This window comes from Empidonax traillii, unplaced genomic scaffold, assembly GCF_003031625.1.
Source record: "Empidonax traillii isolate 1590-97213 ecotype Southwest subspecies unplaced genomic scaffold, ASM303162v1 scaffold495:size1017845, whole genome shotgun sequence".
Classification (NCBI taxonomy): domain Eukaryota; kingdom Metazoa; phylum Chordata; class Aves; order Passeriformes; family Tyrannidae; genus Empidonax; species Empidonax traillii.
This window is the reverse complement of record NW_020955688.1, coordinates 414,937-428,669: the sequence shown is the minus strand read 5'-3', so window position 1 is coordinate 428,669 and position 13,733 is coordinate 414,937. Positions and strand designations below refer to the sequence as shown.

General features: G+C 52.1%; 2 protein-coding genes across 9 annotated transcripts in view; one reads left to right on the top strand and one right to left on the bottom strand.

Moving 5' to 3' along the window:
- Nucleotides 1-415: 415 nt before the first annotated feature.
- On the bottom strand, nt 416-4,852 carry LOC114063822 (proline-rich protein HaeIII subfamily 1-like). Its single transcript, XM_027896360.1, has 2 exons — nt 4,225-4,852; nt 416-693 (listed from the first exon to the last, which is right to left on the bottom strand). The coding sequence occupies exons 1-2, from the start codon at nt 4,850-4,852 to the stop codon at nt 416-418; spliced, it is 906 nt and encodes a 301-aa protein (XP_027752161.1).
- A 242-nt stretch (nt 4,853-5,094) lies between these two features.
- The window catches only part of EBF1 (EBF transcription factor 1), a 273,631-nt gene continuing 264,992 nt past the window's right edge, over nt 5,095-13,733 (top strand). For 6 of the 8 annotated variants that reach the window (XM_027896387.1, XM_027896386.1, XM_027896385.1 and 3 more), the window contains exons 1-4: nt 5,096-5,863; nt 7,205-7,361; nt 7,675-7,738; nt 7,957-8,012. In XM_027896387.1, the coding sequence (XP_027752188.1) occupies nt 5,730-5,863; nt 7,205-7,361; nt 7,675-7,738; nt 7,957-8,012 (411 nt within the window). In that variant the 5' untranslated portion in view covers nt 5,096-5,729. Of the gene's footprint in view, nt 5,864-7,204; nt 7,362-7,674; nt 7,739-7,956; nt 8,013-13,733 lie in introns of all 8 variants that reach the window. The other 2 variants (XM_027896382.1, XM_027896381.1) reach the window with 1 other exon arrangement.

The window sequence follows — 13,733 nt, the reverse complement described above, 5'->3', positions numbered from 1 at the left end:
GAACATTTCCAGGGATTGGGCATCCACAGCTTCTCTAGGTAACCTGTTCCGGTGCCTCGCATCCCTCCGAGTAAAGTATTTCCTCCTGTCATCTAACCTAATCTCCCCCTCTTTTAGTTTAAAACTGTTCCATGGGCTGGGCTGCCGGGGGACGGGTCCTTCCCCACCGGGCCCGGCCGTGCCCGCGGTGCCGCCGGGCGCGATTCCCCGCGTGGCCGCCAGGAGGAGCCGTGGGCACGCGGCGCGGCCCCGGCACCGCCCCCGGGGGTCCGGGCTGGGCCGTGGGGGCTCCGCGGGACCCCCCGCATGACCCTCCGCGGAGCCGCAGCCGAGATGGGCTTCCCTCCCCTGCCCCCCCTCCTGCGGCCCCGCGCAGGGCTCGCCCCGACGGGGACTCCGCAGCTCTGCTCACCATTCACCCTCCCCCGCCCCGCTCCCAGGGAGTTGCCTTGGGGGGCTGCTGCTGCCCCGGGTAATAATGGGTGGGGGGGTTGAGCTTGGGGGCATCGTAATCCTCCTGCCCTCCTTCTGACGAGTCCCTGGTAGAGGGTTCGCTCTGCCGGACTCTTGCTGCTGTCTGACAACCCCCCTGCCCCAGGGTCCTGCGCTCCTCCCCCCCCAGGCCCCCTGAGGTGGGTTCCTCCCTTCTGCCCCGACTCTTGAAGGTCCCCTCAGCACCGCGCTGCTTCTGACCTGGGGGAAGAGCCCCAACACCCCATCCTAGCCCGGGAGCAACCTGGGAATCCCCAGTCCCTCAAGGAAGGCAAGAGGAGGAAAGCTGCTGGATGAACCTTTCCATCCAGGTTGCCTGCTACTGCGTCTTCATGGCATCTGGGGTAAAAGTGGGGTGCTGCCACCATCACATGATAGCATCTCATCCAGAGGCATCCAGGCTCCTTCCTCCTGAACAGGACAGGCAGAGCATCATATCCCAGTCTTCTGAACCTTTTTCTCGTCCTTCTCCACAGGGGCAAGCGAGGTAGGAGGAATAAAACACCCCAAGTAGCTGAACAGCGCCATCATCACCTCCCAGGACAGATATTGGATTTATCTGTGGATGGGAAGTCTTTGTATCAAAACAGGAGCCTGTTGGCCATAAGGAAGATACTTATGGAAAGCATTTTTGCTGTGGAGGATACAAGTGAACTGTTCCCAAACACTTGGAAAAGTGCAGGTACGTGCTCAGGACTCCAGTGCTCTGCGTTTGGTCCCACCTTGAGAAGGGAGGCTGCTTTTCCCTTTCCCCCCCATCAACACGAGTCTGTTGTTCATCTGCCTTCTCCCAAGAAGGGCAGGAAGGAGCATGGTCCCTTTGGGGGAACCTCATCCAGCTGCAAAGGTCAGGGAGGAGGGAGCAGAAGGCTTTTCTCTCAGAAATTCTCACTTCCAACTACTTCTTCCCTCCTTTGGAGTCTGAGCAGAGGGAAGCGAGTCCTGACTGTCCCTCTAGTGCTGGGAGCACAGGAACTGGAGGCAGCAGGAGGGAGTTGTCCTGGATAAACTCCAGGTCAGAGGCAAGAGGGGCCTTGGGCCCACTTGGAAACGGCATCAGGGCAGGGGAGAGGCCTTTTTCTATGCAGGAGAGCCTCCTGTGCTCTGGGCTTTCTGTCTCCAGTCTCATAGGGTTTGTGTTTGTCTTCTGGAGTCAGGTCTCCTTCCATGGCCCCCTTGTTCAAAGGCCTCACAGTCGTTCCCTGGGAGCCCTGTTTTCTCCTACGTAGGACAAGCAAGCCGGGCCAGCCTTTTCCTCCTCTGTTCCCTTCCACTGGCATTTGGATCTCAGCGTTGCTCCATCCCTGCTATCTGTGATGACCAGGGAAACTGTGACCATGTCCAGGTCCTGTCTGTAAACAGCTCTTGCCTGTGCTGCAAAGTCACAGCTCATGGCTTTGTGTTGCTGGGTAAAATCCACGGCTCAGCCGCGCGGCTCTCGCTCGCTTTGGGAGCGGAGCCTTTGCTCACCCCTGGGAGCAAATCGCAGCCTGCAAGTCTGTGTGTGTTTTATTCTGCCTTGAATGTTGAGAGCGCTTAACTTAGGCTTGCAGGGAAACCTCGCTGCAACGTCCCCAAGTTTCCTTCTGCAGCAAAACAGTTAAATGTCGAGTCCCAACCAGTCCACTGAGGACTCCCCCGTGGCAGGCTGAGGAGTGTCCTCCAGCTCCATTTGCCATGCTGAGGGAAGGACAGATTCAGCTTTCCACATGAATATGCTCTGGCCTCATAACCAGCCTGACAGTGGTCTGTGTGCTGCTGCAGTCAGACCATGGTGGTCCAGAGAGCAGACCCAGGCGGGGGACAGAAAGTGAGTGCTAAGACCAACTGGGAATTCTTTAAAGTCAAATCCCCAATATGTAGGGTTGGCGTCTGAAGGAGAACTCTCCTTGCCTGGTGCCAGCTCTTTTTTAAAAATTTTACTGTATTTTAGTTTTTTCACTCTCCCTTTTTTTTTTTTTTTTTTTTTTTTTTTTTTTTTTTTTTTTTTTTTTTTTTTTTTTTTTTTTTTTTTTTTTTTTTTTTTTTTTTTTTTTTTTTTTTTTTTTTTTTTTTTTTTTTTTTAACAGAGTCCTGACTTTCTCACCCCCTCCCTGTTTCCCTCTGCTTTTCTTTCACACTCCTCCAGTGGGGGTCGAGCCAGTGTTTAACTCTTTCGTCCTTGTAGCAATTACTTGCTGGCTTTGAGAATACTCATAAGCCCCAGGTGGGACATGTCCCCTGGCCTTCAGCAGGAGCCTCCCACACCTTCTTATGTGTTGGACATGCAGGCACAAGTCTTCTATAAGGAGGACAGCAGTGGAGAACTTGTCACTCTTAATGTCGTGGCTGGCTGTCCCTGCCCGGTGGAGGTGCCCTCAGACTGCTGCTGGGATGCTGTTCCTTTCAGCATCCAGGAAAACGCAGGGAAACGGTCCCCTGATCCCCTGAACAGATTTGAAGGGCAAAATCTGCCAACTGCTCGGTATATTGATTCAAATGCATTATTCCTCCCTGGGCAGATCCCTGCCCTGGGAAAGGAGTAATCAGTGCAGGTGCAAATAGCTTTTAATTGCAAAATATCTCACCATGGAGGCATTTAGGCTGGATACGATACAACTGATACAGCAGCAGCCGGAGAAAGACCAATAAGCTGGAGCACTGCAGGAGCCAAACTGCTCCTATGCCATACCTATGGTGTAAATATTCATGTGTGGCCGTGTGGCCCTGTTCTTCCACATATCCCTGAAATGACACAGTAGCACTATGAGAAGATTCAAATATCATCTTTAGGGAATGTGAAAACTTGCTGTCAGTGACGGTTCCTGTGTGGGAACACAGCAAGCTTGGGATGGGGATGTTCTGTGTGTGGACTCTCCTAAAGCCAAAGATCGGGCACAGTTTCTCGGTGCCAGCGAGGTGCTGGCAGCGGGCTGTGTGCCTGATTTGGAGAAAGAGCTCTCTGCCCGAGGCTTAGCTGTAGGCTCAGGTGGCTGTATCACACAAGTGATGTACAGGTGGCTGGGACAGGGTCCTGTACAGTTACAGGACTGCCTTAGGGTGCCTCTGGAGCTGTATAGCGGTGCTCAGAGCGTGTCGCACCGAAGCTGGCTATTCTCCGGGCCTTTAGCTGGGCTTCGGGAAAGGCGATGCAGCCCGCAGGGCTCCGCTGCCCTTCACGGAGCTCTGTGGCCCCTGGAAGGAGTGGGCAGGAGCCGCCCGTCGCTCCCGGGACAGCATCTCCCGCACCTCGGAGCAGGGAGTGGGGGGATAGAGGGAAACGGGAGCAATTCAGAGATAACGCTAACGCTTCAGAGATCACCCTCCCCAAAACGGGTCAGGGGATCCCCCTCAAGCCTCCGCGGTGTGACATCGCCCTGGAGAGAGCGAGTCGCCCGGCTTGCCGGGAGTTTTGTTTCATTAAACGGGCAAAGATGGGCACGGCAGTGTTTGGGGAGGCATAACCCACTCAGCCGGCACAGCGAGCTCCCATCCGCGGCAAGAGCCCTTGACAGGAGCCAGACCCCGGGCTCATGCGAACGAGTTGCACGGGGAAAGGTTGGAGCGTGATGCGGGGAGAGCGGCGGGCGGCAGGTCGGCGAGCCCGCGGAGAGCTCCGCCACCGCGCAGCCAGCCCGGCTCTTCCCTAGCGACGGCAGGAATTGGTTTTATTATTTTTTTTTTCTTAGGAAAACAAAAATCGGACTTCCTAGGGAAAAAAAAAAATCAAAAAGAAGGAACTTTCTCCCGAACCGTCCTGTTCGGAAATCGAGTGCTTGTGCCGCAGAGCAGCGCAGCGATTCCGGGAGCGGAGCAGGAGCCGGGGAGAGCTGCGAGGGTCCAGCGTGGATTTGCGGCGGGGAAGTTTTCCCCACGAGTGTTTCCAGCAGGGATAACCCCGCTGCGAGGGGCGGCCTCTCCTCCCCGGGCTCGGGCAGAGCCGGCGCGGCCGGCGGGGCAGGGGCCGGCGGGCGCGGGGCATCCTCAGCTTCGGCCAGTCGGGGTCGGCAGCCTGGCGCTGGCGGGCGATCCCCCGGGGAGCGGGGACGGCTCGACCACCCTCGCACTTCGCGGTGCCGCGTTTGGGCTGTGCGGGCGGTGGGGCTGCGCGGGGGCGAGGAGCGCGGCGCCCTCCCGGCGAGGGCCAGCCCCGGGCGCTCGGGGGTCGGTCCGGGGAGCGGGGCTGCCCCTCCGTGTCCCCCCCGGTGATCCCCGGGCAGCGCTGCCGCCGAACAAAGGCGCGGCCGTGCCCGTGTCGGTCCCCCCGCCCCGGGGGGGTCCGGGGCAACTTCCCCCCAGGCCGGGCGGGCTGGCCGGGCGGGGCTATGCTAATGAAGGGGGCGCGGCCACGCCCCCGCCGAGGCCACTCGCGGGTGCCCATTGGCGGCGGCGCGGCGGGGGCGGGGCGGTGACGCGATGCAAATGAGGGGGCGTGTCCGATGCGGCACCGCCCCCCGCCCGCCGGGGCTGCGGGGCTCGTGTTCGGCGGCGGGGACAGTCAAAGTGGCTCCCATAGGGAGAGACGGCGAGTCCGCCCGGCGCTGCGGGAGAGGGAGGGGGCACGGGGAGCCCCAGGGTCTCCCTCTGGCCGTCCGTCCGCGCCGCCGCCGCCGCCGCGGGTGCGCCCCTCTCGCTCCCTTTCCCGGCGTGCGCCCGGCTCCGGCAACTCGCTTCCTGCGCGGCTGGAGGAGGGAGGAGAGAGGAGAGGAGCGGAGAGCGCTTCGGCTGGGAGAGGAGAGAAGAAAGAGGGAGAAAAGAAAGAAAGAAAAGAGAGAGGGGAGAAAGGGGGGGGGGACTTGCCTCTCTTGTCACTGGAAAATGACACTTGATGTAGCAGAGCCTGCCGCAGCTCCCGTTCGTCCTATTGTTTCTTAAACTGCCATCTGAGATTTTTTTTTTTTCCTGCTGCCATCCGAGGGGTGTCTTCATACAAAAGGGACTTCAAGTACTCCTCCGGCTTGTGAGCGCTGCAACCAGCCCCCAGCACCCCGCTAGCCCCTCCAAGCACCCAAACAAACTGCACACGCAGCAAACAGCAGCAACAAAACCGGGCTCTGATTGCCTCTGGATTTTTTTTTTTTTTTTAATGTCCGTGCCTGTGATTGCTTTCTCCGACTTGCTTTGATTCCAGAGATCAGCAGCAGAGAGAGAAAAAGGAGAAAAAGAAAAAAACCCACATATAACAGTCCGCCTGGCGATTTTACCACTTTTTAAAATTTCGAGTAAAGAAGGAAGATTTGTGCTGTTGTTTCTGATTCATGTTTGGGATTCAGGAAAGCATCCAGCGGAGTGGGAGCAGCATGAAGGAAGAGCCCCTCGGCGCGGGGATGAACGCGGTGCGGACGTGGATGCAGGGAGCCGGCGTCCTGGACGCCAGCACGGCCGCTCAGAGGTAGGCAGGCTCCGCGCCCGCTCCGCTCCGCGCCCCGGGGCGCTCCCCGGCCGCAGCTCTGCTCCCCTCGGGCAGCGCCTTACCCCCCCCCGCCCCGCGCCAACAAAAACCCTGCCCTGGAGCTCTGTTACTAGCAGTGGGTTTCGCGTAGATGTCGCCAGTTAAATATTTATCCCTATTGTCCCGCAGGAATGACTTTTTATTAAATAATGATAACAATAATAAAGGAAGCAGCGAGTTTCACTAGGTACGGATAGGTGGGTTTCATCTCTCTGGCCCCTTGTGTTTGCTAGGAGGAAGGAGTTTTCAAAACTATGTTTGCTGCTGATTTAGTCTTGAGATCTCCAAATGACACTTTCGTCCCCCGATAAGCAGCGAGTTGTGCACGGATGTATCCAAAATAATTTCTCTACCTCGCTTTCCTATCCTCGTCACAATCAGAAGCTCCTCTTCTTTTCCTCCGATAAGCAGGGAGTTTGCAAAGGTTTCTCTAGGAGAAATTTATTTTGAACCCCCTTAGTAAAACCACTGTCACTTATCTCGGATTTTTTAAAAAGAAGTCACTCCAAATAGGAGGTGGTTTTGGCGAAGCTGCACCCAGCCTCGCCTTCTCTCTTATTTCTCCTTCTTCCCATCATCTTCCCCACGAAAAAAAAAAAAAAAAAAAAAAAAAAAAAGGCACCAACCAAACCCTGATGCCGGATTCGCAGCCTGAGCCCGGCATCAGCCGGCATCAGTTTAATGTTGACATCTCCCTGTGTCTCCCACCTCGCCCCGCACCCCTCCCTTTGGAGCCCTCTAAGGAAGGGAAAGTTTCTGCAGGGACAACCCAGAAATATTTCAAGTTGTCTCCTGGGCTCGGTGTTTACCCACCGCTCCGGCGCGGGAGGAAAGGCTCGCAGGACTGAGGCTGCAAGATAAGGCACATGGGCGCTGGGGTGACAGCTCCGAGCCGAGTTTGAGAAGTGGCAGGACCGATGCTGCTCCGCGGGGCAACGCGCCGGCGGCGCTGAGCGCGGCTCTGCCGCCATGCAGGGCCGGCCGCGGGCGGGCACGGCCCCTCGGGAGGGCTGGTGGGTACCGGGGCCGGGGGGGCTGCTGGGGGGCCTCGGGCTCGCCGCAGGGCGGGATGGGGTCGGGGCTCCCGGGGTTCGGAGCTTGAGCCTTTCCTCGCGCCCAGAGGGAAAAGCTCCGGGGCGACTCGGGGGAGGGGGGGATGCTCAGTCCCGAGGAGGGCCCGGCCGGGTCCCGGCGGGGGAAGGAACGGGCCCGGGAGTCTGCTCGGGGAACGTGAGGCCGCGTCGTCGGGGCTGCCGCTAACCCGCATGTTTCTGGTCCCAGCGGAGTGGGTCTGGCCCGGGCTCACTTCGAGAAACAGCCGCCTTCCAACCTGAGGAAGTCCAACTTTTTCCACTTCGTCCTGGCTCTGTACGACCGGCAGGGGCAGCCCGTGGAGATCGAACGCACCGCCTTCGTGGGCTTCGTGGAGAAGGAGAAGGTGAGTAGCCTGGTGCCCCGCAGGGGCTCGGCGGCCTCTCCCGGGCCCTCCTCCCTGCTCCTCTCCCTCGGGGCCGCGGCGTCGGCTCGTCCCGAGAGCCACCGCCGCCTCCCGGGCGCCTCACTCTTCCCCTGTCCCGGAGGGCAGACGGGGAGGGGATGTCCCCTGATCCCTGGCTATGCCCGGGGCAGGAGAGAGGCCTGAAAGCTGTCCCGTCCAGCCCCGGGGGCACCCGGTGCGCGAATGATGGAGAAACTTAATTGATACTCTTTTTCCTTTTCCCTCCGGCCTCCCGCGCTCCCTTTGACTTCAGGAAGCCAACAGTGAAAAGACCAACAACGGGATCCACTACCGCCTGCAGCTGCTCTACAGCAATGGTAAGGGCTGAGAGCCCCCGGTGTCAGACCCGTCGCTCCCCGCCGCCTCTGCGGCTTCAGAGCCCACTGGAGGCCGGGGAGCCGCTGCCCCGGCTCCCTCCGCTCCGCGCACCCCCGCGCCCGGGGCTCTGCGGGGACAAGGGCGGCCCCGGCGGGCCCGAGCCCTCGGGCGAGCCCAGGCTCGCTGCCCCGCTCCTCACACCTCTGCCTTGTTTCAGGGATCAGGACGGAGCAGGATTTCTACGTGCGACTCATCGACTCCATGACCAAGCAGGTGGGTGCTGCGGGACGCCCGCGGAGGAGGGGGGTGCCGGGGGGAGGGGGGATGGCAGCCGTCGGGGCGGCCCCCGGGAGCGCGGCGGGGCGGCCCGCGGAGCCGAAACCCGCCCCCGCGGCGGAGCGGCTCTGCCCCGGCGGGGAAGGGAAGGGAAGGGGCCGCTGCCTCCCGCAGGCACGGCCGCGCTCCCCGCTCTGCGGCGTCGGGGCTGCGGGGCGGCGCGGGGGGTCCCCGCGGGACCCCTGCCTGCCGGCGGGCTGGGAGGAGAAAAATACAGGAGACCCTCCAGCCATCCCAGCCAGGGCCGGGGCTGGATTTGCCGCTTAATTGATAAGAATTAACCTCCGGCCTCTGCCAGCCCCCGAGCGCTGCCGGCACAAGCCGCTGCCCCGGCGCGGGGTTCTGTCGGTCCGTCCGTTCCTTGCGCTGCTGCCGGGTCCGTGGGTTAAAGGAGGAGCGGTTGTATCGCGACACGTTTGCATGTCGGAATAGTTCCCCGAATCGTGGCGCAGGGAGCGGCGAGCTCGGTATCGGACTCGGGAGGACAGCAGGGATTGTCAGTGGAATTAATCTTCATTTTAAGCTTGAACTTTAGTCTCCCAAACAGAGTAATAACATGCGTGCCTACCTGTAAAAAATACTTTTCTGTTTTAAACCAGTATTTGTTACAAAGGGACTATCTGAACAAATCGATTATTTCTCTCTCTCTTTTTATTTATTTATTTATTTATTTATTTTTTTAACTGTTACTCTGGCTTTTTCTTCTGCTCCTCTCAGAATATTTTCCTCAGAGAATCTGTTTCTTTCAAATACTTGGGATCGCTTTTAAGCCTTTTCATCCTTAAAATACATTTCTTCCTCTCGTAATCTGTTTTAGTTGTTAAAGAAAATTCTTAAATTTTATTTAAGAAAAACATTGAGGGTTGTTTTTTTTAGGAAAAGTCAGTCCCTGTGAGTTGTCTGTAGAGACAAAACTCTTGGCTTGTAATTGGGTTTCTTTTCTGCAGTAAAACATAAAAACATAAAGCTCTAAGGGCTGAGTTTGTTTTACAAAACTCTCTTTGATGGTCCCAAAACATCTTTTCCTGCTATTGAAGACTGTCTTTCAACAGAAAAAAAAAAAAAAAAAAAAAAGGAACTTGGATGAATTTTGCTAGACAATCCACTATGCATCTTAACTCTGTTACACTGTACACTTCCAAACAGAGCCCATTCCCTGTAGGGATTAAAACAGCAGCAACATACCCTTCTTCATAAAAAAAAAACCTGGAAAGCGTTTGCTGTCATTCCTTGTTTTTCAGGCTCAAATTGTTTAGTTTTTGTTAAAAGCAACAAAATCTTCCTGATCCGTGAACTCCTTTTAGTCCTTTTGGAGCTTGTGTATTTCAGCGTAGACAGTGTGAGAGAGACTATCAATAAATATCATCTTTAAAAAGCTTTCCTATCGTTACGGAAATGCAGAAGTCTCTGCTCATAATCCCGTTGAAAACAGAGCCCTGGACACATGGAGAGCAATGGATTCAAAATAATTTTCTTAACAAAGGCATCTTGCATATGAAGAGTTCATCCTAAGGCACTGTTTGACCTCTTGGTCTCTCATTATTATCAAGTCATCAGAGGGTCTTTGGAGAGAAAGGGGAAAAAAATCCCCGAGATACAGTTTATTTGTAAAACCTACCGTGTAGCTTTAAAGCACGCTCGCAATGAAGAAGAAGGAAAAAAAAAATCTCTCTGATTTCAGGAAGTCTTAGAAAAACAAAGTTAGTGCAAATTACAGATTTTGGGGAAAGTGTGGCGGGTTTGAGAAGTGGGAGTTTAAGAACAAAAGCTCTCTGAACTTAGATTAGAAAACAGGCAGCGAAAGCCTATTTTAGACACAAACATGTTTGCTTATGTATTAATTTCATGCATACAATTTCTTTAGGCATGACTATAACTGCTTATGAAAAATAGGACATTGTCATGTCAAAACTGTGGCATGTGTCGCTCTGAATTTTCTTGGGGGCCGGATGCTAAATTCTCCTTCTTCTGTTTTAATTCTTTCTTTTTAAAAGTGAAATTATTGCAGAGTTGGGATCGCATCGGTTACTGAATGCTTATTAGGAAGTGAAGTACAACACATGACAGAAGCTCACCCAAATGTTGAATATATCATTTATATTTTATGACAGTGAATTATATAGAAGATTCTCAAGTAACTTTCAAATCATCAAACTGTAATTAAATATTGCAAAGACTGTCTGAAAATTCTTTAATTTTTAATGAAAGTTAAATATATATTGTCAGTCTACTTGAAGGTGTAGTATTTTAATGCACGACGCTCAGAACAAATTGGATAATGAAATGATTACTTTTAAATGAAACTGTTGCAGAAGCGTACACGTTTCAGCTGGCAAGTATCTTCTCAGTCCTCACACACACACATTCACACACTCAATAATTGTGAATTCCCAGACTAAAATTACAGCTACTCTGAGGTTTCTGGTGGCAAATTAAAAATCCCAGAGAGGCAAAGCTTGAATGAGCTAGGTTCCCCAGATCATACAGGAAAGTATCTGTGGCTTTTTTTAATATCTTTTTTTTTTTTTTTTCCCAAATATGGACACGTCAGATTTATGTGTATTCTCTTTGTCTCACAGTTATAAATTGTGAGGTTTTGTATGGTTGCAGATTAGTAAGTTAAGTAAGATAAGAGCCATTCTGAAAATCAGACCTAGATTTCTGTACATAGGATTGCTGCTCAGAGATTTAATGTGAATGTCCCATCTGCAGCATGTATTCTACCAGCAGGTAGGCAGGGCTTGGCTGTGCTGGGGGCAGTGTATGTTGTAAAGAGTAGATGTTTCTTCTCCTAAGTGCTCTTGATCTAAGTCAGGGATTTGTTCATGTGGCTGTGCCCAGCTAAGAAACTCGGAGCAGGAGTTCTGTCACGGGTGGAACAGAGGGATCCACACGTCCTGGTGCGTGTGTGTGTGTTCTCTGTCAGCTGGGGAGCAGGACGGGAAGCGGGGCTGGAGAGTGGCGCTACTGAAGTAACCAAGAGTTTTGTTGTGAGCTGCTGCATCCCAGAGCAGCTCTGGGCTGTAGGATGAACTGTGCAGGATCTACCCCAAAACATGAGCTTCGGCCGCACGTGCGCTCCTCGAGAACGCGGGCTGTGGGATTCCAAACGGGAAACCCAGGCAGGATTGGTTCAAAGTGCATCATTTTGAGTTGCTTTTGGGATGACGCGCTCGGCCTTTGGTGGTGGCCCCAGAGAAGCGCTGGGTGAGACAGGAATTACTTGGCTTTCAGCGATCTTGCTAAGTTTCCAAAACGCGTCCCCCATCATTTAAAAATTGTAAATACTACTCACAAATCATTCATGTGGTGGGGAAGTTCTTTTTTTTTCAGTTTGGGTAACAACATTAGTTGTCAAAACTGGCCTAACTGAATTTTCTTTTACGTTATATTGGCACCTCATTTTATGCCAGGATCACATTCCTAATGCGTTCAAAACCCTGTAGGATCCCCAACTTTATAGCTGTTGCTTTCCGTAAAGCGGCAGCTCCTCCCGCAGTAGGTCTGGCTCTAACAATGATGCATTTTGAAATTGCCCGCAAAACGTGAAATATGTCTGCTCTAATGAAACCGGAGTTTTTAGGCAAGTCTAAGGATTTTAATATATTTATGGAGAAGGGATGCCTTCTATTTCTTTGGGTGTATTTTCATAAAGTTGAGATATTTCACTATTAGGAAAGATGGAGGAAATAAATCTGAAATAGTTGTTCCCCACCCATTTTTCCTTCAGCCGTTCTCATCCATAAGATATAACGGATGCTAATAGAGCTCAGGCATCTTAAGAATCATAAGTTTTGCTCGATTACTATTGTCTATTTCTGAGAGTCCTCATGAGTCAAAAATCTTAAACTCTGTTTATATTTTGCTTTTTTTTTTCCAGTACTATAACTCCGGATGCAAATGGTTTTTCTGTTGACTTCTCTGTCATTCTCTGATGTCTGCAGATATTTGATCAGCTCCTATTCTGTGCATGGCATGGCCCTTCTCTGGCAGCTACATGCGTGGGAAAAAAAAATGTTATCAATAAGTTCAGAGGAGCCTCAGCAGACTCAGAGAAATTTCACACAAGCATAAAACAAAACCTAACCCCTGTGACAGGGAAAGTTTACATTGCACCAGATTTTAGCAGCTTTCTTGTGCCTTTGGTGAGATGTCAGAAGCGCAGGTGATTTTAATTTTCTTGTACAGAGAGGAATGGAGAAGTTTGGAATTTGCATGCATGATCAGGACCTGTGTTTGGGAAAATGTAAACTCATCACAGTGGAAAATGTGTTGTTTGGAGTCTGAGGGTGAAAACAAAGCTGAGGATTTTGGAGAGACTGCCTGAGCCAGATGGCCTGGTGCATTCCCAGTCTGGCAGCCCAACTGCTCCCTCCTGTATAATATACAGCCATTTGTTCTGGGATATTTACGCTAGAGCTGTTTCCATGTGAATGTTTGAAAACCATTAAAAATGAACATATTAGGAGAGATAAATTTATTTAATTCATGTGAATACGTCGATAAGCAGGCTGTGAATCAAAGGCAGAGAGAGACTGGATAAAATAATTAGATGCTTCTGAATTGTGCGTTGAGAGACAGAGCAAGAACTCCCTGCCCTCGCCCCGGGACCAGCACTCCGCTGCTTGTCCGGGATAAACCTCACCGGGATGAGTTGAAATTTCGCTGGGGGAAGGGGTAAAATCTCGGGTAACTAAGGGTTAAGGATTCAAAGCCAAATAAATGTAATTCACAGTATTTTCTGTGCAGATATATCGTGGGTACAAGCCTAATCCTCCCTGGGTGAGACTCTGGCCCATCTGAAGTCAATTGCACAGCGCCTATTGAATTCGGTGGGGCCAGGCTTTTATTTGCTCCCTGTGTGCTCGGCCATATATATGTCATTCCAAATCATTTTAGTTCTGTTTTGGAAAAGACCCTAATTTTAATGAGTTTTTCCTTCTCCTTTATTTCTGTAAAGGAGATACTTTGTTTTGTGAAGCAGCCGAGGAATTTGAAAGCAAGTGAGTTTAGATGCATGTTGGGGATTTCTCTCCTTCTCTTACTCTTTTAAAATCAAGGCCATGACATAACTGAGTAATATAATGACCATGATCTCATTCTTTCAAGATTGTTTTTCGTCCAGTTCCGAAAGCAGGATTGCTTGACTGGCAAACTGACACCAGGAGACAATTCTGCCCTCAGTTTTACCAGCATAAATCTGGATTTATTCAGGAATGGTTAAGGACAAAAACTGGCTCTATATTTTTCCAGATTATTCATCAACTCTTTTATTGCTTTATCCTGCTGTCTTTATTGGGGAAAAAGTGGATTAAACAAGAACTGTAGTCTCAACTTTTATATTACTCTCCTTCCTTTTATCTTTAATTTTTAATTTTTTTTTTTTTTTTTTATAATGTACTCTGTCGCTGAAAAGTTTAGGAGAATTGCTGGACGCACTTGACTGCGATGTGCTCAATTTAGGAATTTTTATTTGCCGGCAAGCAGTGAATTGCATTTAATTTAACTTTTTATGCAGCTTTTGTTCATGTGGAAGTGAGAAAGTCTTATATTTTTGACACCAGTTTTTTGGGACCTGATTTTGAAATCCGCTTGTGTATGAGTGATTGTTACTCACTGGGACTTCTTGTAGAAAGGTTACTTGGGTGAGTAACTGCT